We start from the raw sequence: 25,531 nt of genomic DNA, 5'->3' as shown, positions 1-25,531 counted from the left end.
AGGCCATTTAAAACAAGGCTTGTACACGCTCTGCCAAATCTTCCATGTTCCAAAACCTTTGAGTCACAACAAGAAAAGCTTGATCACCCCAGGTCTCGGATTTTGACAGATGGACAGCCGGTAAGCCCAGATCAGGTGACCCTGGAGTACTGCCTGTACAATACATTGTTAAGAATTCCTAAACGTAAGCAGGAGCTTGATTGTAGAGAGCCTTACTCAGCATTTGAAAGCCTCAACCTTGAATTTGATTCAGTATTTCACACACAGGCCTCGAATTAAAGCCACAGCAAGCCGGCAGCCGGTTCGTCAGCCCTTGCAAGTCTTGATACACCACTTTAAACCACCAGAACATTTCTTAATTGGGGACTTTTGTGTACTACCATGATGGAGCAGCAAAAGCAGCTTTTAAGCACAGATGATATCACTTGTATGTAAAAGGAATGCTGTCAGAAGCTCAGCTGTACGTCTTAACACAATGCTATCAGTGACAATAATCAGGACTCTTATTTAGTCACAATGTACCCGATGAAAATTGTTCTAAGCGTAGAAGATAAATATAGTCATAAGTGACAATAAAATAATGGTTATATAGGATAATCAAAATAATCAATATGCATTTGTATGCGCAGGCCAAGAACATATCAGATGCTGTGAAGCCCTATACGCATGTTATGTTTTCATCACAGTTGGTTGCTCTGTGAAACCATTGCATTGCTAAGACTACTTAACAAGACATCAAATATAGACATATCTTGCACTCTCCTGTAATGCACTTCTAAATATATCCATATTCAGAGACATGCACTATGTCCACTTTCACCCAGCCATAGCAGATTTAGAGTCAGTGTAATTCTTTTTCATGCCAGACACACAGAATGAGTCCCTCTCTTAGGGAGGGAGGGCATGTTTGTTCATGAGAGGTGATTACATGGCAATGAGGATACTAGAAATGGTTTGTGCCCACATGGAAACAAATTGAAGGCAGCATTTTGTTAACTGCTTCCCTGCTCTCCATCTCAGGCGAGTCGTTGCCATTAGCAACGTCCAACCAAATCCTGATCCGCTTTTCCTCCAAAGGCCAATCCAGCTCCAGAGGATTCCATCTGGCCTACCAGGGTAAGTGTAACACGCGGGCACACCCACACAGGAACAAATTCTTGTGCCTTGTTCCTTTTGGGTTTTCTCTGTTCGAACAGCCCCAGCTCCCCTCCATAATAGATGACTTGCTGAGTGATTTCCCAAGGATTCACCTTGAGCCACTGTTTCAGCTGTGATGTGCTTTTGTGTGCATGGGCGGAAAGCACATGCTCAGCTCTGGTGAAAAGGTTGTGCTTAAACTCCCCTGTTCCTCCATTCCCCTATCACAGACTTTTAGTCTGAATTGTTATTTCCCTTAAACAATGCGGTGTACCAGAAATGACATTTGCTGCAGATATCCAAAGGCAACAGCAGCTCTTGAGAAAGTTTAATGAATAAATAATTCATATTTGCATTTTATGGTAAGTAAGCTGAAGGAGCACCAAGGCAAAGAGATGCTGAATATTATATTTTGTATTATCTGCTCGGGGCCTCACATTGAAATAGATACCCATAGTAACTTTGCTTAAATAAATAAATAAATAAATAAACTTAATTGATCAAATTGTGAGATTCACCTGTGGATAATTAAATGTTTGCTTCGTTTTGTGTTATGTATTCAGGAGATCTCTTTTCAGAGAGAGACCAAGAGTAAATTACACATAAACAAGCTCACACCTGTGAAATGAATTCATTCAAAACAACACAGAGCCAAATGTAATAAAAGCGTACAACTTATAATAACTAATTATAACGGCCATAAATATTAGACATATAAGGTAAGGACACTGTCTTCAACTTCAGGCTGTGTTGCATCTCATACCAGTAGTAAGGTGCCTATTCCAACACAGAGGGGCACAAAAACATTCCATTTTACTGAGAAATGTTAAATGACCCCATCTTTCTCTCTGTCCGTAGCTGTACCCCGGACCAGTGCCACCCAGTGCAGCTCAGTCCCTGAACCCCGAAATGGTCGCCGCATGGGTAACAACTTTGCCGTCGGTGCGGTGATCCGCTTTGAGTGCAGCCCAGGTTACGTGCTGGAGGGATCCAGTGCCATTGAATGTTTAACGGTTCCCAATGCCCTGGCACAATGGAACAGTTCTATACCCAGCTGTATAGGTAGGACATGACTCAAAACAGAAACGAACAGAGACATATACACACCTTCGCAGGTCAGCCTGGGCCCTCTGTGTAACTGGTTTGCTCTCAGTTCCGCTCTTTATTTCCTCACTCTCTTCCCTTCCACCTCGCCCTCTGTCTCTGTCTCTCCCGCTGGATGCCTTGAGTGTCAAACTCTTGTCTCGACACAGACGTGGGCTGCAAGCCATTGCCTGCAGTGATACAGTGGGATTCAGCCATGCGACACACAGGTGGCAGGCGCTGTTCAGGGTCGCAAATACACACAGACATACGCGGACACATATGGTGATCTCAACATGTATTTACAAAAGACACACTCTCTCACGCACAGCTTACAGCTGAAGCAGATGCTCCTGTGCTGTCACCAGATGCGAACTGCACAGAGCAAGCTGGGAAGACAGTGTCTGAGGACTGTAAACAGTGCTTAGGAGTGTTACATTGTTTCCGCTATAAGGTGTTTCTGTATGTAAGCAGTTTTGTGTTTATGTCTGTTGTGTATCCATACCACTGAAATTTTGTCCTAAACACTGCTTTTCGTAAAACAATCTGAAAAGGCAGCAGGCTGTTTAACTCTTTTGGTTGAAATGATTTTCAGACGTTTTTGATCCAGTTTACAGAATCTAAGTTTAAGTAATATTAACACATTTGTACACTTTCACTGTCTAAAAGCATGTACTGTATGCTCTCCTTGTGTAATATTATATCCAGCCAGTAGCCATAATATATTTGGAACATTGCAAACAGTCAACCCTTTTCTTTTATCGTACAGTTCCATGTGGAGGTAATCTGACCCATCGGACTGGCACCATCTTATCCCCTGGCTTTCCTGAACCGTACCTCAACAGCCTCAACTGTGTGTGGAAGATAACGGTTCCTGAAGGATCAGGTATCCAGGTGTGTATTATAGACTTTTCTCGACCTGGCATCAACATACCTCCTGGAAGTCAGGATTCATTCATTCTTCATTCTGGTAAAAACGTTCAGTGGCAGCTAAGCCCAACGTGCAGTGATTCCTGCAAAGTAGTATCAAGTTGGAACATTTTCACATGAGGAGACAAGCACTGTGTTTAAAATGCCTAAATCCACAAAAAAATATAAGATGCACATATCATGGTGTATCATCACTGCTGCCGTAGTAATGCATATGACAAATGAACTCTGACATATGACGGCCATGTTAGAAAAACTCATGAACGTCCCAGTTTTATTGCACAATAGCATATAGCATCCACAGTTGTAGTTAAATAAATCTCTGTATAATTTGAAGAGTGAATTTGTCAGATCACCATACCAGAAACTTAATATTGCACTTTCTGAAATAAATGTGTATATAATTTCCTCTTCAATCACTTTCCTTTGCTTTCTTGGGAGTTATTTCAGTTTGCATATTCTTATTCTTTGATGCGTGTGGGATGGAACTGCATGGAACCTGGGCATGGTCCCAAAGGATCTGCCTGACAGAAAGTTCTTAGGCGTATGCTTCAGCCTGTGCGTTTAATGACCTCGGTGCCGTCCCTCAGCTATTAGCTCCCCCACTACAGCTGACCGTCCTTGCAGGTCAAAAACACGAGATGGCCCACAGGCGTACTTAGCATGCTGCACTTCACACTAACATTGCAATCGCTTTGAGGTGAAATTGACCAAAAGTACGAGCAGAGAGCTGGCTGTATGTAGATTTAAAAGGCACGACAGGCACATTCTCAGATTGCTACAGTTACTGCCCGTGCTACCACGATGTAAAGTGCTAACTGTAGAGAGTTTCCTGCTGTGTGTCTAAACTCTGCAGCAGATTCTTGCTCTCTTTCTTTCTTTCCTACCATTCCTTCTCTTCCGCACTGTCATCTTTCTCTATGTCCAATGCTCCCCTCTACCAGCTAGCAGAAACACATTAGATTGGAGTGTCACGATCTAGAAGAGAACTTAAAGGAGCGAGGTGCCGTGCTGGCACATTTGCCGTGGCCCCCTAATGAAAGATCAATCTGTGATCTGCCTCGTCTCCCTGGGAGCCCAGTGCACCACAGCCCCTACAGCCCCTTTAATTGGCTCATATCCGATCTATAACCATCAGAGGCAGAGGACAGAGCTAAGGAATGGATTCGAGGGGGAACAGAAAGAGAGTGGGAAAAGTTGAAAGCATAGAATGCTGCATGAACGAGCGAATTTTAGACACAGAGTACAAAGATATAGTGCGGCCCATTTCACACATTCACTTTCATTTGCAAATGCTCTGGCAGCTTTTGGTCAGCATGCTCTGCCTTTTTGTTTAGTCTGAATTCAACAGCCAAATAGGATCCGTCATTTGGACAACCTTTTGTGAGAATCCAGAAAGCAATTCTTAGACCATGCAGTATCTTGTTCTTATCAGTGGCAACGGTTAATAGTAGAATAAGTCTCACCCTGCTGTATTCAGCATTCACCGCTGCTGTCACGCTGTTTAAAGCATCACCATTTGAAAAAAAAGAAAAAAAAAAACATTCTGAAAGGGTTATTAGAAAGGAAAAGAGAGACTTTGTGGCATTTCATTATTCACCCTTTATGTGCTTTAAACTCTGGGAAAAAATGTTTGAATAGTTGATTATTCTGTAAAGCTACTGAAAACTATATTTAGTTCCCATAATGCTGCAAAGAAGACCACCTCATTATACCGCTTTTGCTTGTTCACTCTGAACCAAAAACGTAAGTGTCATGCTGCCACACGGCGTGACCTGTAACGCAGAAGCATCTGTGTCTCATGCCAGCTCTACCGTTAATTCAGCACTGCGTTCTGCCTCCATTAGCCCCCAAATTTTTCGAGTTGCTTTTTATGCCCAGCAAAGATCTGCCCAACCAGTCAAATGGTTTGGATGGGCTTCATGTGGTGATGGACAACAGCGACATAATCACTGAGTTGATTTTGTTTACAACAAAGATGTTTAAATTCAGCTATTGCATCGGTTATGAAAGATATTTACAGTGAAATAACTTTAAAGTTAAGTATTTGGTGAGAAGCATACGTCACACAATTTGGTGTTCTGTTTGGTTGTAAGAACTTAGAGGAGTGCAGTGCCTTGGTCAAAATGTCGTGTTACCAGGCTCATATTCTTATAAGAATTGAGTCTGGCTAGGTCAGGCTAGTCTCCATCCCTAATTTCTGATTTTCCTTCTTTGCCAAAGCAGACTCTTTTACCTGCTGCTACCTATTTGCTTCCTAAATCTGATTCTCCTTTCTATTTCTAAACTGGTGTTACCTTCTCTTATTGTTTTTCCACCTTTGTAGTAATTGGGTTCCTTTTTTCCCCCTTATTCGATCTGTCTCTTCCCTGTCTCAGATCCAGGTAATCAGTTTTGTCACAGAGCAGAACTGGGACTCACTGGAGGTGTTCGATGGAGGCGACAACACTGACACCATGCTTGGCAGCTTCTCAGGTATTGCGGGATATGTGTTTCTATGGTTTTTTGTGTGCCTTTATTTTGTCACTTGTGTGTAACCTGTGCAACCTCAGATATCAAAAAACAGAAAAGTACTTAGCTCTAAAACATCATACCCTTCACTTTGCACATTTTGCATAATCATGGGAAATTTTGAAAATTCTTATCTGTTTAGGCTTGCTACATTTCCACATTTCAAAGCTTAGCTTTTTCTATGTGGTGTTAAAGAGGATGTTTGCCTAGAGTACCTTTGGTATTCCCACCATAGTGAGAATACAGCAACTCAGCAATTCTCCTTTTGTTTGCACGTGCGAAAGTAAAGATTAGATGTGCCTGAAGAAAAGAGATGAAGGAAAAATGTCACATTTTTTGAGGAATAATTATATAGAAACCTAACTTGTGATATGTATTTTATCCGCTTTAATACTGTGCATACCCAGAAAATATCTGTATATCTACCGGCATTTGCATTGACTTGCAAATGCCAGTAGGTCATACTGTTATGTTACTGCTTCGCCATACATTCTAATGCACCTATGCACGATCAATATTTTTTCTACTTGCTCACAAACACACATAAAAAATCTTGCTAGTGGCTCATACAGTTAGTTGTGGTCAGCCTATGGAGGAGATAGCATTGCTAAAGTCTGCTATTAATCTTCCCCCCAAGGCACGACGGTCCCTGCTCTCCTAAACAGCACCTCCAACCAGCTCTACCTCCACTTTTTCTCTGATATTAGTGTGTCTGCAGCTGGATTCCGGCTGGAATACAAAAGTAAGTGAATAATACTTATGCCACTTGCATTAAATCAAGCAGAGTACATTTTTAAGATTGCAGATGATGTCTCTCCTAAATGTCGCATCAATGTTCTGGAAAATTTACATCGCAATTTGTGAGTGTTCTGTGTTCCTAATTCAGTCGTCTGTCTCTGTTGTCCTTTTCTCTTTGTTTTTCATTTTTGTAGCGGTGTCTCTGACCAACTGTCCAGAGCCTGTAGTTCCTATGAACGGCATCAAGGTTGGGGAGCGTCTTCAGATGAATAACGTGGTGTCTTTCCATTGTGAACCTGGATATAATCTACAGGTAACACCTCCTACCATAAGATATGATTAAAAAAAAAAAAACTACTGGCTACTAAGGAAACTGGTTAGACTGTGCCAGATATTTTAGTTCCTTTTTAAGTTTGTTTGCAAATTATAGGTTCATTTTTGAGCCCTGGTGAACTGTATGGTCCATTTAGTTGTGACTGCAATAACATGGGGAGTAATCATTAACACACTGCATTAATAGGACTTATCAGTATCGCTCGGTATCGCTTCTCCTCTCACAAAGTTATGTGTATTTTGAGCTGAGTGTTTGGCTAGAATGTGCTGAGTGGTTTCATAGATTTAGGGATGAATGTCACGACTCATCTCACCAGAGGTTGCGTTAGATTTTTGCTGTCACATAAAATGTATTTGTAATGATAATGTGACAACATTTAATAGCATTTAATCAAAAACAGCTCAATCACAGCACTAATGAATATACTTAACAATTAAACAGATTCACTGTCAATTTCTGCACTGTTGCACGCATTCAGATAAATTCAGTAGCTTCTCCACAGATGGAGATCTTTTTGCATCTTTCCTTTTCATCTACGTGAATTCCTGCCACATTAATTGCTTCAGTGTTTCCTCAAAGGGGAAACTTCAACACTCAGCTGTTGTGAGATTGCGCATTAGCTATCAAGCTGCACAGTGTTTCAATGGCTAAAGCTAGCTAACAATGAGAGCATGCATGTCAGATTAAAGACTGTACAGACTGGTAATTAATATGCACACTTGTCACCAGCTTGACAGAGAATCGGTCTAAAGGTGATCAACATGTGGTCAGAGTCATTTCTAATAGCCGTATGTCTGAAGGGTAGCAGTAGCTCACTGTAGAATGTAGAACTGCAAGAACACAGTGTTTTGTGTGAACTGCTTAACGTTACAATAGATCACCTTCAGTGTGATCCGTGAAAAAGAGAAACTACCTTTACATTTTTCCATCATTGTTTAAATAACTTGGTCAGTGACAGAAAATAATAATAATAATAAATAATATGACTCCCCCTGCATCTCACCAAACATGAGTATCTGTCCGAAAATACTTTCAGCTACCAAAAGTCAGAATATTGTAGGTATAGAAATCCTCAATTTGCTTCCTTAATTTAAAGGATGCGGGGCTGGTTTGCTGTAAAATCCGAATTGTGCGCTTCCTCTCTAATCGTCTAGCCTCAATTGGGACTGTGTGTTCCCATCAGTTATCACTCAGTGTTCTCACAGAGAAAGTTGGGTGTATGTCACTCCCATTTGTAATCACTGAGATTTTTTGTAGTAACTTTTATTCTGATTGTTAGGATGCCATGTTTTGGTAAAATGTGAAAGTGGCAGGGCAGTAAAAAAAAAAAGAGAAAAGATAGCAAGGTATAATTGGTTAGTGATGGTATCGCAAGGCCTGTGCTACTTGTACATCCGTGCGCTGAAGTAAAGACAGAGCGCTACAGTTGGTCTTAAATTCCCACAAGGAACCTTTAACATATAATTATTGTGAGGTTGCAACTAAATCCGAGAGTGCTCCATCAAGTTTGGAGAATTTCTACTTATTTAGTTTGAAACCAATTTCTAAACACCCTTTGCAATGGGTAATCAAACAACTTTGTCTATTATCTCGTTGTGTTTGCAATCATGTAAATGACCAGAATATTGCTTTTCTTGGAGTGTTCGCAGCAGTGGCGGCGAGAACTGGAGAATTATGTAAATGCATTCACATACAAATGAAGTGGATAAAAACATAACGAACATTAGCTCTGGAATCACATTTCATTGTTCAACAGGTTACACCAGCCTGTAATAATGCAGATATTCAGCATCCAGATCACTTTGCATATCACTTGTGCCCAGCTTCAGGGTCATTACTGCTTTCCCACATATTCTACCATGCACAAGTGGCTTGTTGTTGTTTTTTTAAACTTTATAATTATAAAGAAGGACGTCTATGATTATAACTAAGTAGGTCTGGTGTAATTTCAGTTAGAAGGTTTAAGTAGAGCGACTGGAGAGGAAATTAAAATATCATCCTGCAAGCTTGGAAATATCTGACGGCATCATCGGCCTTGCTGTGGCAATCCTTGATCGGCCAGGCATGTCAAAGAGTATATTATAAAGTTCAAAAGACTTGACACCGAAACCAGCATGTGGTGTCAACTAATGGCTTTTTATACTGCCAGGCTTTCACTGACTATAACTACAAACACATTCTCAGAAAGGTCAGCTGAGTCAGTCCATTCTATTTGCATTGGTTTAAATATTTATGGGTTAGAAAACTCTCTAACCTTAGAACTTCCAGGGCAATGGCCGTTGTATTGCTTTTCTTTAGCAGTGCAACAATCAATGTGATTTTGTTTTTCTCTAATCTTCTGTCTGTTCTCTCTAATCCTTTTGGTGTGGCTGTGATGCCGCCACTCTTTTGTTCTCTGTCATTTCTGATGGATTTAGTCATTTAGTCGCCACAGGAAGTCATGTGGAGATAGGCAGCAGGTTCAAATATTTGGAGTAACAGACGAGTGACAGTAATTCATTGTCTCTTCTGTGTTCCACTTCTGCCTCTGCGACTGTGTGTTGCTGCACATGCTTGTGCTTGGATGCTCCTTTCAGGGAAACTCGCACATCACCTGTATGCCTGGAACTGTCAGACGATGGAACTACCCACCACCTCTCTGCATAGGTAAAGTTACTTACTTTTCCATTTCATTTGCTCCCATGTGGTTCTCTCCTTCTGTTTCCTTACTGTTTTTTTCTAGGATCTTTATTTTTTTTTACTCGCACAAACCCCTACTAACTATTCCAGATATATAAAATACCTCAGGCTAAGGTCCTGGTATAAAGGCTACTCCTGTTTTGGACTTTCATAAATACCAACCATTCAAAGACAGAATTGGATTACAATACTGTATTACAAGACACTAAAAGTTCAGTGTCAAAGAGTCTTCCTGTTACACACAGACACCTTAAACGCCATATTTGCCCTTGCTTCTGAATCCTTCTTAAAATATGAGATATACAAGCATATCAAACGCTGCTTTCTCTGGTTTGTGTCATGGGAGGTTTTGCACTCTTGAAGTGACATTTGTATTTCTACACAGAAAGAAACTGTATTAGGCTCCCTCTCTTCACGTGTTACTTCCTGTGCGAGTGCCTTGACAAACGGGTTGCACTTATTGGAACAACCTACAACTGCCTAATTAGTTCCATCTCTGACTGACTGTGATTGGTTGAAGTCAGGGGAAAGATTCATCGTGTTTACAGGCATCAGCAGTTTCCTGATTACCTCAGGCTTTTTCTCCTGCCACTACAGGATAGCATTTAACCATTCACTTATTCCTTACAGAAACCCAGCTGTACCGGGCCCTGGTTTTCTCTGCATGGTTTCACCCTCCTCTGACTTATGTAGACCGTTTGTCCCATTTATTTCTTAATCTAATTTGCTATGTTTGCTTTTTTTGCTCGTACTACCTCTGTCTTTTTTTCATTGACTCAGCTAATTCTTTTACCATTAGTTGCAGCATCCCTTTGTCTTTTTTAATTGCGGTGTCTCTTGCACTTTTCTTCTTTTTTGATCTTGTTACCTTTTGCACCCAGTATTTCTAAACCTTATATTAATTCTACCTCTCTTCTAGCTATTTGAGTCTTAGTCAGGGATTTCAGCTACAGACCTCTACCCATTAAAGGTTTAACATTTAAGGAGTATGATGAAGAGCAGCAAAAGATACAACACATGGCAGCTTGATAGCAGGTGTTTTGTGTCATGTATATTTCATATACCGTTTTGATGTGTTCACACAACCAGGCTGTAAGTCATTTTCAGTGGAAGACGGTAATATGAAGTCGCAAATTGCTGACCGACCCTTGGCACTGTGCAATGGGAGTGACGAAATACATGTCGAAGTTGATCTGGCTTCAGCGTTATTCATCCCACCATGCAATCATGTGTTTGATTCAGCAGTCCATGTGTAAACAGATACTGCCATACCAACATCAGCGCATGAGCAGTTGTTTTGTTAACACCTGTCCCTGATAGTAGGAGCACATCTTAACTAGGAAGTGTTGAGCTCTATGTTGATCGCCTTCGTTGGTTTTTGCATTTCCGTTTTCATTCTTGCATTCTTAAAAACATTATTTTAATTATTTGCGTTTATCTTGATTTAATTCGAAGCTCTATAGAATGGTTCAATTATAGGATTTGGGTTTTCATAGTTTCTGATGCTTTTACAGTCTGTAATCTCGGTTTAAAATGACAGAATATTTCATTTCCAGTATGCCCCTTAACTAAGTCAAATTATGCTGTTCTATTTGAAAAACTAGGTCTGTAATTTTTCAAGATTCCTACTATGAAACAAAGAAGCCCTTTTGAACCATATTTGCAATACTGTTTCGTTGTGGGAGAATCACTGTGTGCAGATGTTAATGAGATGCTTTGTCTGGACTCTGCCAGCTCAATGTGGTGGAATCCGGGAGGAGATGGAGGGAATGATTCTCAGTCCTGGTTTCCCTGGCAACTACCCTAGCAACAGTGACTGCACCTGGAGAATCTACCTGCCAGTTGGTTACGGTGAGCAACATGAGAGGCACTTACAGAAAGTCACATTGGTATTTTCACACTGAAGAACCTTTAATTAAGCGGCCTGTATGGCCGGATTGTGGAATGACAATAGCTGTAGTTGGAGGAACCTGTGTTTATACTAATTCAGGTCTGGGAGCATGTATGTGTTAGCTAGCTTCACTGGTGTTTATGGAAGGAGATGGCTTTTTGTTTTAAAATTCCACAGCTGCTTCTCCTTCTGTTCCCAGGAGCCCACATACAGTTCCTCAACTTCTCCACCGAAGCCAACCATGATTTCCTCGAGATACGAAACGGCCCCCTTGACACAAGCGCTGTGATTGGCAGATTCAGCGGCCAGGATGTTCCCTCCTCACTTCTCACCACTTCCCACGAGACCACAGTGTATTTCCATAGTGACCATTCGCAGAACAAACCGGGCTTCAGGTTTGAGTACCAGGGTAAGAATCCATGCATGATGATGTTTCACAAAGTTTGCTTAAAAAATGAAATATTCAGGAGACAGGAGCAGAAGCACAATCAGCCTTTTGATAGTGTCTCTGACAATACAATTAAATAGTTAATAAGTATTTATACTTACATAACAATAATCACCAAGATAAAATCTTGCTAATTGCAGAGCCGAGCCAATATCAGTATTATGAGATACTTTCTTCTGCATTGATCAAACTAGTAATTTCCTCTCTGAGGGTGGTGCTTTTAGGCTGCTTCAGACCATCTTAGCTGTGACTGAAATGTTAAAATATCAGAGCCAATATAATATAATCAGAGCTATTTCCCTGAAGTGACAAAATTACAAGACCAGTGTAAGACTGAAAGTCACAGAGATGAATTACATCTCTTGAAAGACGAGTGATTAATCATAATCTCTGGAGTGTTTACTTTTATTTCTGCAAGTACTCTCATGTGCTATTAGTGACGCTTCTCCATGAGCTTTATTCATGTAAAGCCGTAACATTACTGAATCAGCCCAAGAAGTGACTCTGTCAAACTAATCAGCACACAGAGCCTGTGAACTCCCCAGATCTATAAATCTCCTGATATAAAACTGTTGATCATTTCAAAGATTGCTTCATCATGTGCCAATAAAAGGCTTTGCTGCATATCTGCACGGCTGCAAATTGCCCTTGTCTGCAAATGCAACAAGCACACGCAAGTTTGTATTTTGTGATTCAACAAACAAGCCAGCAAATCGAAAGGTAGCATTGTGCATTTACATAATTATGTGTACATTAGCATATAAATCAAGCATTATATTTGCAAATACTCCCCTTTTGCAGTATTTGCATGAATTATCTCCTACAAAGGGAAGCTGTGATCCATAGAAATCAATTCCTTTAGTCGTATTTATATCCTGGCTCTTCAAGGCTCACTGCCTGCTCTGGTTTTGTATCCAAGAGGAAAAGAAAAACTGAAGAATTATTTACCCACACTATCTACTTCTGATGACTGCATCATACTCTTCTGGTGCAAGTCAAATCCGCCTGTGGCATTTCTTTCTTTCCTGTGAAAACTCCTGCATAAAAAGGAGGAGGAGGAGTGAGTGGGAGGGTGAGCCTAAGGAGCAACAAGCACATGAGAAGTAGAATTAAAAGTGGAAAATAAAAATAGAGGTTGCTTCACTACAACGCTATTGTTATCTGGTAGCAGAGCATTCACATTTTAAAGTAAATCTGTGGAAAGTGTGTAAACTGATAGCTGCTGTAGCTTCAGACAAGCAGAATCAGGTTGTTGTAGGACTAAGTAGGTGGTTGTAGGACTAATCAATAGCATAGTGAGCATTTTTTTCACGGCCCATTATAAAATTCAGATGCTGTGTTATCAGACTTATATTCTGGTAACAACTGAGTCTGGTTATGCCAAGCTATTGTAACACACATACAGCATAAGCTTGTTTCCCTGCAACAAAATAGGCCATTTTCATTGCTTTCATGGCTATCTCAGGATATTCAGTCTTTATTCCAGAATAATGCAAAGACATTGTGTCACTCCCACCTTTCAGCCCACCACCATTTACAAGCTCAAGGAGCTCTCTTTCCCTCACTGACATATACGATGTGCTAGGGTCATTCACAAATGGGTTCATTTCTTGGGTCATCTGCAGTTTGAACTTTTGTTCAGACTCTGTTGACAGGTGAAGTCTGTCCAGCCTCAGTCTCCCAAAATCGCAGCTAATGTTGGGAAGAAACATCCCCCTGTCCACCACTGTTGCAGTTTGCCTTTGAATGCAGGCACTTTATCTGCCAACTTGAAGATAGCTGTCATTCTTGAAGTCGAAGTGGCAAACTGAGTTCATTGAGCAAGTTGAAGAGGAAGTTTTGCTATGTACCTGTTATATACCACTCCAACAGACTACACTCTGATAGCAAATGCTTTAGGCAAACTTCTGGCATACAAACTGTATGCCAGAAGTAAGCAAGACATTAACTCAGTGATCAACACCGCCAGGATCTACAGCAACGACAACAGAATGTCAGATCGGATAAATGTGGTTGGATGATAACGAGAAGAGGGAAGGGGATTGAACTACCAGAATGCAACATATCAGATGTTGGCAACTACAAGGATGAAACAGTAAAATCCCTGAATACATCAGGAAGATGCCCTCCTAAATATATTTATATATATCCAGGACTTTGTGTTCTTGACAATCATTAACTTTAACATCTAACTTCTCTTTTTTCTCCCTCAGCATATGAGCTGCAGGAGTGTCCCGATCCAGAGCCTTTCCGCAATGGAGTGGTGGTGGGTGCGGGCTACAATGTGGGCCAGTCTATTTCCTTCGAGTGTCTGCCTGGGTATCAGCTGACGGGACATTCCATCCTCACCTGTGAGCACGGCAGCACTCGCAACTGGGATCATCCATTCCCTCGCTGCGAAGGTGAGAGATTTACCCAAATAATAAATAAAATGCAGATTTAGTGCATTTGTATATCTGTAATGAAAATAGTTCTAAATAAGAGGTCAACTGAATCGAACACAGCACTAACATGGTAACTTCCTGTTTAAAGCGCATTGAACTATTACATCATTAGTGCAAAATGTGGCCATGGAGATAATGATTATCTACTATGAATAATGTAATTAAGCTGAATTATTATCCCCTATTAATGAAGCAAAGTACTCTTCAATGAAAATCAATACTGCGCTAAAGAGGAGTGGAGACAAATAAAAGAAGAATAAAAGAGGGGCTAAATTGAAAAGAAAAGTAATTGGTGCTCTTTCTTCCGCCTCGTCCTTGACCCACATTCTCACGCTCCAGCCGTCGATTATTCAATAAGGCGAGGCAAAATTACAGAGGGAGGTGATGTCCGTGACACTGGAACTTTGAATGGGCGAGCAAGGGGATAAATGGGAGGGAGAGAAGGTGCATCAGAGTGAAAACGCAGATAGAGTTTATTCTCTCGCAGCTATCTTCTTCCATATAGGTCTTTTCAATGAGAGATTATTGATGTCTCTGTATTTTGGGTGTACTGTTTGTGTCTGAAATAATGTATGCTTTGTGTATGTTATTTAGGCTAGTCCACTGACTGAAATAGGGTTGTCAAAATAATACAGACATGTCAGTACAGTACAATATAATTCAATAGTACTGCAAACCACAGTCTCCACATGAAAACACAGTTGAATCAATAGCTGTCTGTTATTTGAAAGAAATATTTAGTGCAGGACTGTTATCTTAGTGTACCTAATGAACTGGCAGTGACTGTATTTATGCTTGCATTCAGTCCTTTGTCCGCACATGTCTATTCATGTATCTGTTCTTTGTATAAAATGTGCACAATAACGCGTGCATGTGTATTGTCCTGCGTGTGTTTGCCATGCACAGTGACGAGGAGAAGGTGGCCTGGTGCTTCTGACTGTGAATGTAATTGAATTGGCTTTAATGTGGTGACCTGGTGTGAGGGAGTAATGGTGAAGTGGCTGGAGATACTCCTATCTCAATGGGATAAATATACCTGAACAAAACCACAACAGTGCACAGATGACTTATTGACACATTAGATTTAAACTCGCAACTAGAAACAAATTCACCCCTGCTTTTCCTTCCATTTCAGACTTTACTTAGAATTTTGTGTTGCTTTCACTGTGACATTTAGGACTGACCAAATGTTTTAATGATATGTAACGGAAGGTGCACACTTGCAAAAATATACATTTCTGCTTTAACAATATTGATCTTTGTAGCACATCTCCTCTCAATGACTACATATCCACGTTTGTGTGGCAGCATACTAAGTTTCAACAGCTACACTTGACCCTAGAGCAGTACAACCCGCTCTCCAGTCTCTCTGTCTCACCAATATTTGCATAGATTTCCTCTCAGGGGGATGAGAGACAAAAGTTCATTGATTTTTATTACCTTGCTTGCACTAGCCTACTTGTCTTGGCATTATTATCACACCTCGTTGTGTCTCTACACTTGACCTTCGTTGTCCTCCTCCCTCATTTACTCTTTGCCATTTCCTATATTTGTATATAACTGTAGTGAAGCATGTTTTCTGTGAAAATGATATATTCATATAGATCCCAAGGGACTAAATGCCATTTTGAGTTTCCTGCACTCTGAAAGAGGCTGAGGACTTAAATTAACATCTGTCTTGGGGTCTCAAAGAGAAATCGACCATAGTGCTTTTACACCCAATTTTAGTATTTTAGTATCGTTGTACAGTTTGGTTTATGAGATTTTCGTTTTGTGTTTTAATTAGACATTTGACATTGGTTTACATTTACACAATGATCTGGAAAGGAGAAAGAGTTGAGATAGACTTTGAAATGCAAAGGTTTTTTTATTATTATTATTCAAAAAAATTATTATAATCCCAATATCATTTCATGTTTTTCTCCCTCAACCACTGTAACAAACACAGTCTTCCACACTTGAGGATTAAGTAGCTCCCCAGTCGATGTGTCAGCCAGAGGTGCAACTCTATAGAGTGTCCAGGTTTTAATCAATGAGTCTAATCGATAGTTCGTTTAACAGGTGAGGCAGCAACTGAGTGTCCACTCAACCACAGGCAGCTGTGCACCATGAACACACATGACATGACAGAGAAACTGTGGGATAAAGAAACATGCAATCTCTGCTTTGGGAAGGATCTTACACCCAGAGGCATCCAAGGATATGGCGCTAAGCTGGATACCTTGTCTTGGTTGCTTGAGATGCCTGGACTGCTGTGATTACCACTCTTTCCTGATTTTCTCTGCTCCACCACAGAGAATATGAGGCTTCTTTAGGGGCACCAGTGGGGATATTCTCATCTTAGTTAGAACCTCATGAGTTCCTGGGGAATATTAGGAAATCTAGTTTAACTTCTATGCTTACTGATTTGAGGTGAGGACGCATGTGTGGACTGTGACATGGACATGGTTGCTGTAACCTTTCCTCACTCAGCGTTTACACATTCATGCGTGTCTACTCTTTATACACATACTGTACATTAAACACACACACACCTCTCAAAAGCCTGGTCACCACTAACCTCATCTCTACACCCCCTCTCTTTAGCCCCAATGGGAAAGGGTTGAGGCCTTATCTTAGCAAAACACTCCATCCAAGTCCCCACTAACTAACAGGCTTTACTGGCTAATCTTGAGCTCAGACAAGCGCCTGGGCAATACACGAAGAGCGAAGGAGTGAAGGGAAGACACACTGAGAAGGAAAGCGGAAGTAGAGAGGGATGAAAAATCTCCTTTTTTCCACTGATTGCAGCTGAATTCCTCTTGTATTCCTGACCCAGTGATATTTATATACTCTGCCTGTCTTTCTCCCTTTGTTCACTCAGTGCCTTGTGGTGGGAACATCACATCAGACAATGGCACCATCTTCTCTCCTGGGTATCCAGAGGAGTACCCAAGCTCAGCTGACTGCTCCTGGCTCATCAGTGTGGCTCCTGGCTTCGGCATCAAACTCAATTTCACCCTGCTTCAGGTTCATGGGCCCCACGACTTCATCACTGTCTGGTAAGAAAAAAAAAAAGTATGGAAAATGCAATCATGATTAATGGAGATATTTTAGATTAAGTTTTCAAGTAGTTGTCATCCCTAGATATAAAGGCTGTCTCAACAAAATGAATGTGTTTCATATGTTGAATTGAAATGTTTCCATGTAATCTTCCAGGCACTAGTCACCTGCTGCTTTACAAACTGGTACATCTCCAGTGTTTTTCCAAACATCCACCTCTACTTCAGAGAACTGAGTCGGGGTCCACTTAGCTAATCTTCTGTTCCCCTGCCACCTCCTCTCTTTTCATCCACTCTGTATGTGATGCCGCAGCTTGTTTTCCAACTAACAAGCACAGTATAACCTCCAACCACGTGTATCCCTCGTTTTTGTCAGCCATCACAGTGGCATATAAGCTGCTGGTAATAACCTCACCTCTAGTTTTTGGTTTTACATTATCTCTTTATTTTACCCTCTGCCGGACAATTTTTGTCCCGTTTTCTTATTTTTTAATGTGTGCTCCACCACACTGATAACTATAGAAATGCTGCACGCTCTTAGTAACACAAATATGTATCTGTGAAGCCTGCTAGGAGATTTTGTAAAGCAGGAACTGTAAAGTGAAGCAGAAACCTGATCACAACAAGTACATTTCCAGTTGTGTTTTTTATGCAGTGTTAATTACAGGAAATATAAATTATTATTATTATTAGTAAGTAGTACTAACGATTAGTAGTAGTATTAGTAAGTAATAAGTAATCAGAGAAGTGAATCGTATTTGGCGTCGCTCTCAGAGAGAATAAAGAAGAAGTCAAACAGTAGAATATTCGGCTGGTGGAAAAGCACGTGTGCCTTTTGTGTGTGTGTGTGTGTATATTAATGTTTGTGTCGGGACTTTTGTGTGCTCACTGTAAGCTTCCTTTCATCACCTCCGTGATGCATGGCTGGACCTGCCATATGTACCACCAGAGATAGGATTCTGCATGCATGTTGGTTGCCAGTCCTGGTTGATCCCCTCTCTCTGAGACTGCTTCCAAAGGTCCCAGCTCTCAGTAAGACCGGAGATCTGTCTGTTGGCCAACCTGGCAACTTGACGACCACATGAGAAATCCACATGGTGTGGGGTGACATCTCTGTTTTATGCTTTGAGTTTTTCATAGAGGATTGCGTGTGACAAATTTCTGGGTTTTTCGTCAGCATGGCTAAAGTTGACCCAGATGCCCACTTTCTATCTTATTCTTTCTCCTCCTGTAAACGGCCCCTTCTGTGTTGATTTCCTGCAGAGCCAAGATGGGGACTATCATGTTCCCCAGTTTCCAGTTACCACCGCTGTGTATCCATCCACTGAACTACTGAGCCAAGGAAATGGGCCCCGTAATGGCGGCTTGGCTAGAGTGCTGTCAGGCAGCAGTCCCTAGCCAGCCGTTTCCAGAGCTGCTTGTAATCTCCCATGCCCAGTCTGACAGCCAAAGACAGATGGTTTTTAAGCTGAATGGTTGTGGCAGGAATCTGGGAGCTGGCTTAATCGGCCATGCCCACGCCAGGGGACTGCCAAGGCTAGGCCGGAGCTTCCAGAGACACTCCCACTGGATAGTTGTTAGCAGGAGCAACGCAATCCAGACCTGTCATTCCACGCTTATCAGTAATTTCTACCTTATTTTAACATAATCACCCAGAACAGGCCAGAGTAATTGCTTTGGGTTTGATGAAGTGAGAGCAGTTTGATTTCACTCTGCTGCTGGAAGCTGCTTGACAATAATCTGGCATTTGACTTTTTTGGCTTTGTCACCGAGCCTCAAGGTGCATTCTGGTTAGAGAACAAGTGAGCTCTTGAACAGAAGCTTTTGTCTCCAGTGTATTGTTGTCTTTGGAGTTGCTTTTGACCTGTGACATTTTGTCTCCCTTTAGGGATGGTCCACAGGAGACAGCCAGGAAACTAGGTGTGTTCACTGATGGAGAGCCAAATGACCCGCCCAGTAGCACATCCAATCAGGTGCTGATAAGGTTCCGTAGTAACACAGAGAAGGGTGGACTGTTCCGTATCAGCTATCAAGGTACATAAATGTTCTTTCTTGATCTTTATTCCCACCAGATAATTCACCTGTATGTTATATATTACTTTAAAAAAGAAAATACACTGATTTCCTGTCTTTCATGCTGTCATTAAAGCTTACAGACTACAGTACTGCCTGCCTCCGCCCATCATTCCTAACGCAGAGATCCTGATGGCAAGCAAAGAATTTAAAATTGGTGGGTGCTAGTGCTGTCACAAAAAGACACATGCATATAGACACACAATCACTGCTATGTAGGCACTTCTGCCCTGTTAGTATTAGATACTGGTCCCATCGTGACTTGAAAATTGTAGCACATAGAATTCTCCTGTCACTTCACCCTCTGGCTTTGACAGTCTACATTTCCCATTTCCACTGACTGTCCATTGCACTGATAACAAATCACAAACTACATCATCACCAGGAAGTGTTGAGGCACAGGTATAACATAAATGATTATGACAAAATAGTCAAAAGGCCAGTGGGATTTGGGGCAAGTGTCTCCTCATCTGTTTATTTGCGTACCTCCTTGTTATTATTCAGAAGCAAAGGTAGTGCCACTGACACAGTTTTTCATCCACAGGATGCCCAGTAGGGACTTATCATGATACTTTTTTCCCACTGTGAACTTTTTCTTTCCCTGAGACACACAATGGATCATAATTACTTCTTTGTTATAATACTATCCTAGCAAAGTAACACTTTTTGGTGTATAAAATTTTGTTTCAGCTTGTATCAGTTGTTTCAGCTCTTGCCACCATCTGTGATCTGTCTTTGACTGTGCTTCTCTCTCCTCCATCTCAGGTGATATAGTGCGTTACCGGTGTCTCCCAGGCTACCAGTTAAGTGGAAACAGCATCCTGACCTGTCGGTTAGGCACACACTTGGAATTTGAGGGGCCTCCACCTTCATGTGATGGTAAGTGTATCTCAGACTTTCACAGAGTCCTGTTTTGACCACTTTGTGACCTCTTTGCCATTCAGCTATGTAACATACAGTATATTTATCTCAGCCCATTCTGATCATAAAAGTAAAAACAGTAGCCTGTGGTTGTATTTTTTTAAGATGGTTTAAGCAATGTTATGTATGTAACCTTCAGTTCTCTGATTAAATCTCCTAGCCCGGGCAGAACTCATCACTAGTATTATTTCACATTTCATTTATTACTTCACAATAATAATTTTATTTATTATTAAAGCTCGCCAAGTAATGTATACCTAACTAAACAAAGACTGAATATTGTGATAAAGAAAAGAGAATAAATAGTCAACAATGTAAAATAAATAAAAAGTGGTCCAACTCAGGACACGAACAACAGTTTCCTCCCTTTCTTCAATAAAATAATTGAAGATTAAGAATGAAACTGAAATTTGATTTCATTGCAATTTCATTTTTAATATTCAGTTATTTTATTATTCATGTAAATCTTGTGTATATAGACTATTTTTGATTTCCTATTTTATTTTTATTGCTTATTTAATTTTTTTGTTATATCTCATCTATCTCAGTGTATTGGTTTTTCTTCAAGCTACATTTTTCTTATTGTCGGCTTTAAAGTCAAGGGAACATACATGAGTCACCAAATGTATACAATATGTTGATTAATGCTTAGGTTAAATCCTCTTTCATAAATTGTTAAATACCTCATGAAAGCTTGTAGCATAAAGCACAGTTAGACCCCACTATAATCCAAAGTAATCCCCATATCTGTATATTAAAGTCCCTTGGAAATACATTATAGCATCAGACACAAAATATAAGCAATGGTCTCAAAAGGTTCTAAACTCAGCAGCAATACAGTTAATCCGTATAGAAGCAGTAGGGGAAGCTGTTACTTTTGTAAAGTGCACATTGCCATATATCTTATTTTATAGAGTTTATTTTTTACACAGCATTTCTCTTGAGATTTCAAGAAGTCAAATCCCATTGTTTCGCAAATACATCACAAGAAGAGTGAGCAATGTCTTCATCTGCCAGGAGAGTCCCTGTGAGTTGTTATGCAGGGTTGTACTGTAGAAGTAAAAACTGTATCATTGTGCTCTAATCACGGGCCCATGCACTAGTTTGAGTTTTGCCTTATTTCTGGCTCCCCTGGGTCCACTTTCCGCCTGTAGTCACGGAGCAACAGCCACATCTCTGTTTGGTACCGCTTTCCATCTCTGTGGCTGATTCTTGGCTCCCGTGAGGCTGACGGCGGCTGCTGTGGCGTTCTCTACATGCTGAGATATCGTCCTCCCAGAGGACTCCATGAGCACAGTGCTCCACACTCTGCATCATCATAATACACTATATTGTGTGCAACACTTTTCCTCTGGGCAAGAGAGTGGATGCACAGAGGGGTCCCTCTGTTTCTTTCCGCCACACAATATCACAAAAGCGCATATCTTTCAGTCTCTTGCTTCCCCTTTTAAAAATGTTGTGCGTCTCATTTAAAATGTTTTGTGTGTTTCATTCTGTTTGTGGGTCAGGTTGGGGACGAGGGAGAGTAGGCGAAGTTTGATAAATGCGACTAATTTAGAGTGCTAAATAGGAAAAATATGCAAATGCTCTCAGCATGAGGTGCAAAGAGAGAGAGATAAAAAAAGAATTAGAATAAAGAAAGAGGGCAATAAAGGGGGAAGAATAGCTATGTATAGGCAATAATGAAGACATGGAACAAAGGACCTGGGACACCCAGTGAGAGGCAGAACAGAGGAGACTGAAGGTGTATTTTTTTTTTTCCTGCCTCTTACCCGCTCACCTTGTTCCCTGCCCTAAGTGAAAGTGTGTCATACTTCACTGACAGTAGAATTTATTGCAGTTTGCAGTGCGTTTCAGATTTAGAACTGCACTCATGGTCTTGTCTCAATAATCTGTACCTTTTGTGGAGTGATACTTTAAAGTGTTAAGAAACTGTTCCAGAGTACCTCTTTCCCCTTCTTTGCCTGCATAGGCACACGTCAGGGTGATGGAGAGGCTCGAGATAACAAAAGCTGAAGACGAAGATGGGTTGAGTAAGAAGGAGTTGAGAGCTGAAAGTTAAAAGAACAAACTGTTGCTATTGTGAGGGAAGAGATGAAGGTTGGATGGGGAGGGAAGAGGGTCAAAGAAACCGAAAGGATGAGAGCAGTTTGAGTGAACTCTGGATATATGCAGGATTGTTGAGCAAAAATACAGAGTTGGGCTGGAAAAGATGGAGGATAAACAGCTAAATGAGCAGAAGGGGGGCGAGCAAGTGAGACTGGGACTAGAGTTTAAAAGCGAGAAAGAGAGACTTGGTTGGAGGGCAGTGAAGAGGCGAAGCGCACAGCTCATTGAAATGCAGGGGACATGCTGGCTGCAGCTGCACCTATCAAATCACCACTTCTAGCTCTGACAAGCACAAACCTCCCTGCACATCTAGCAGCCCCACACCCCACACACCCTCACACACGAGCAAACACACCCATTCACGCACATCATACTCTTGTACATACTGTATACACATTCGCACTGGTCTAGCTTGTGTCTGTTGTCATTCCGTGATAGTCTAGTCAGAGAGCAGCGGCAGAACCACAGCCGGTTCTGCAGTGTTGCTTGCCCCTCAGTGCCAGTATCCTCTTTCATCTTTTGCTTTCCCTCCACTCTCCACCCCTATCCCCTGACTCACAACTCCCGTTCTTACATAACACATGTACCCTTATTCCCCATCTCTCCTGTTTTTGTCATTGTCTGAGGCTGCTTCAAAACACGGCGCTGTGTAGTCTCACACACTTTAACACGCAGGCGTCTATCTCCGCCCAGATCTGTCTTTTTCTGTTCTGTTTCCCTTTTTTTCCCCAAAAAACTGACATACAGGCAGAGAAATAAAAGCCGACACCATTCATGTGTAAACGTAGACACACACACTCTTCTTTTTTCACAATTTAATCCAGACAACTGTTGGCAGTCATGCAAATGGGTTCAGTGCCTCCTGTATTTCCTGCCATTGGAGCAAACTGTTGGGTTTGTTTAGCATTTGATTTGCCTTCTATTTCATTATACTGGCTTGCATTGGACCCCCTTAACTGCATTTGCTGTCTGCTGAGACCACAGGGGAGTTCTCGCATCACACACACGGAGCAGCAGCATCAGCGTAGCTGGAATTCATTAATGGATACACAATGAGCTCTGATGATCCGAAATCCCCGTGTTTATCCCCCAGACAGATTTCTGGTTAAAACCTGCATAATCGCCCATCATATTAGTTTCCAAGCTAGTTACAGTAGCTTTCTTCATCCCCGTCACTTTGCCTCCTTCGCCTCTTCGTCTGTCTCTTTTTTGTTCTGTAGATTAGGACTTTTTTTTTTTTTTCCGCCCCTGCCCCTCTATTTAGCTCACAGAATGGATTAAAGCTGCCCCTTTTTCACATGTTATTGTCGTCCCTGCCTTCTCTGAGTTGGTAGGTCCCTATCCATGCTAATGCTTATGTTGTGGCCCATCCCCTTCAGTCAGCTCCTTATCGCTCCTCAGCTTATGATAATTAAATACCAACACGAGTAAAGGCAGCTCAACAGCACTGCAGTACTGTAAGCTTCATATATTGTGGATTTATGCATGTGTGCATCCATACACTCTGGGGTGAATAAAATAAATATGTGTGCGCAGGGATGCAGATGTGTGTGCATCTGTGCTTGTTTTCCTCTGCATTTTTTATTGGGAAGCTGTTGCGTACCGTGAGCAAACAGAAGGGATGCAGATTGCCATTCCTCCTAGCCGTTTATTCCATTCCTTGTCTCATTAAAGTGAGATTTCATTTTGAGCTCTATCAGTGCTGATCTCACCTTGTGTGTCGAAGCTGCCTTTTTCCAGCTGTCAGATTTGTCCCCTAATACCCTTTTGTTTACAGCCAGAGTGATGCTTCATTTCAAAGTGGATTAGTTTAATAAGTAGCAGCCTATAGATAAGAGCCCATGCCCATCTCTTCTGCCCATCAACTCTTAGACAAGCTGAAGGCAGTTTTGGAGACACGTCGGAGCTTTCTGAAAGGTCACTGACAACACACATCTCATCCCCGGAGAATTGATCGTTTAATGAACTTCACTGTTAGATTTTATATGCCACTTCCAGGGGCAATCAGTTTCACTATCGCTGATGGATTTAAATCTTTTGACTCGCATCCACTGAGGTGCTTGAGGCTGTGAATGATTTCATAGACTTGGTAAATGTCTACTTGAAATTTAGGATCAGAGTAGATTACTGTTGCTTTACCTCCCGAGTTAGATCCCAGAAATTGTTTGTAGATTTCTAATTTTAACTTACTGTAAGTGTGCAGCTGTACTATTGTACATGCTGTCAAATCATGATCTTTGGTCAACAGTATTTGTAGATGTTTAGTGTTTGTTTTTCCTCCTTGAAAAAAACTTTGGGTCATTGATTTTGGAGAAATAATAAATTTGACCCAAACATATTTTTGAAGTAATTATTGCCTGCCTTTCTGTGAGTGACAGCTTACCCGATAACATCTGAGATTTCCTGAGGCAATAAACCCACCTGGCTGACATGCCAAGCACGGTAAAACAAATGCGAAGCATTATGTGCAGATGTTGTTTAACCCAGGCTGTCTACTGTATTTAATGATGTCTTTCCCTACTAACACACAGTTGTGCCTTGATGCAGCGATGCTCATCCACATACGAAAAAATGTGTGAATTCGCTATTTCTCCTCTGTAATGAAGAACATGCAAGTGCCAAGTCCTGCTGTAGCCTAAGGCAGAATAGACTTGGGCATTCAAATTGCAGCACACAGCAGGGGCATGCAAGTCCTCGGCCAAATTCCCTACCACACTTGATTGTGATACACATAAAATGGGTGTGAATGCAGACAGTACCTGGTCCTTTGTACCTTGAAGTGGTTTTAATCACATTTCAAGTACTGTTTAAGTGTTTATTTTCTCGGTCAACATTTTTCTTTGATTGTAAGTAAAGCCTCTGGCTGGTGTGTAACAAGGTAAATGTATTACTTTGCTGTGAGTTGAAATTGTATTTTTCTAAAAGCAAAAGCTATTAACGAGCTGTTAAGTTGAGTTCCAGCAGAGATGGCTTCAGTATTAAAACAGTTAAGTACTGCTGTGTATGTGAGAAAAGACTCTTTGCAATATAAGAGGAATGTTCTACAGAAAGTATAGGAAGCTGAAATGTTAAAGAAAACAGTTAAAGAGAGATCATTTACAGAAATAGCTACTGAAATAACTACTGGAGCAATCACTAACAAACTGAGAAACAGCAGTGTGGATATTTATCTGCTGTGGAAAATTATATTTC

At 41.1% G+C, this 25,531-nt stretch overlaps 1 protein-coding gene across 1 annotated transcript in view; it reads left to right on the top strand.

The window, feature by feature from the left end:
- The window catches only part of csmd2 (CUB and Sushi multiple domains 2), a gene marked incomplete at its 5' end in the record, with an annotated part of 258,538 nt that overhangs the window by 193,528 nt on the left and 39,479 nt on the right, over positions 1-25,531 (top strand). The window contains 14 exons of the mRNA XM_084562774.1: positions 1,021-1,116; positions 1,996-2,199; positions 2,990-3,114; positions 5,529-5,625; positions 6,299-6,403; positions 6,594-6,712; positions 9,310-9,379; positions 11,147-11,263; positions 11,503-11,712; positions 13,965-14,153; positions 17,059-17,236; positions 19,125-19,270; positions 19,386-19,466; positions 20,075-20,188. Coding sequence (XP_084418900.1) covers positions 1,021-1,116; positions 1,996-2,199; positions 2,990-3,114; positions 5,529-5,625; positions 6,299-6,403; positions 6,594-6,712; positions 9,310-9,379; positions 11,147-11,263; positions 11,503-11,712; positions 13,965-14,153; positions 17,059-17,236; positions 19,125-19,270; positions 19,386-19,466; positions 20,075-20,188 — 1,851 coding nt within the window. The remainder of the gene's footprint in view (positions 1-1,020; positions 1,117-1,995; positions 2,200-2,989; positions 3,115-5,528; positions 5,626-6,298; positions 6,404-6,593; positions 6,713-9,309; positions 9,380-11,146; positions 11,264-11,502; positions 11,713-13,964; positions 14,154-17,058; positions 17,237-19,124; positions 19,271-19,385; positions 19,467-20,074; positions 20,189-25,531) is intronic.

This window comes from Chelon labrosus, assembly GCF_963514085.1.
Source record: "Chelon labrosus genome assembly, chromosome: 16".
In the NCBI taxonomy this organism is placed as follows: Eukaryota; Metazoa; Chordata; class Actinopteri; order Mugiliformes; family Mugilidae; genus Chelon; species Chelon labrosus.
This window is presented reverse-complemented; position numbering and strand designations above follow the sequence as displayed.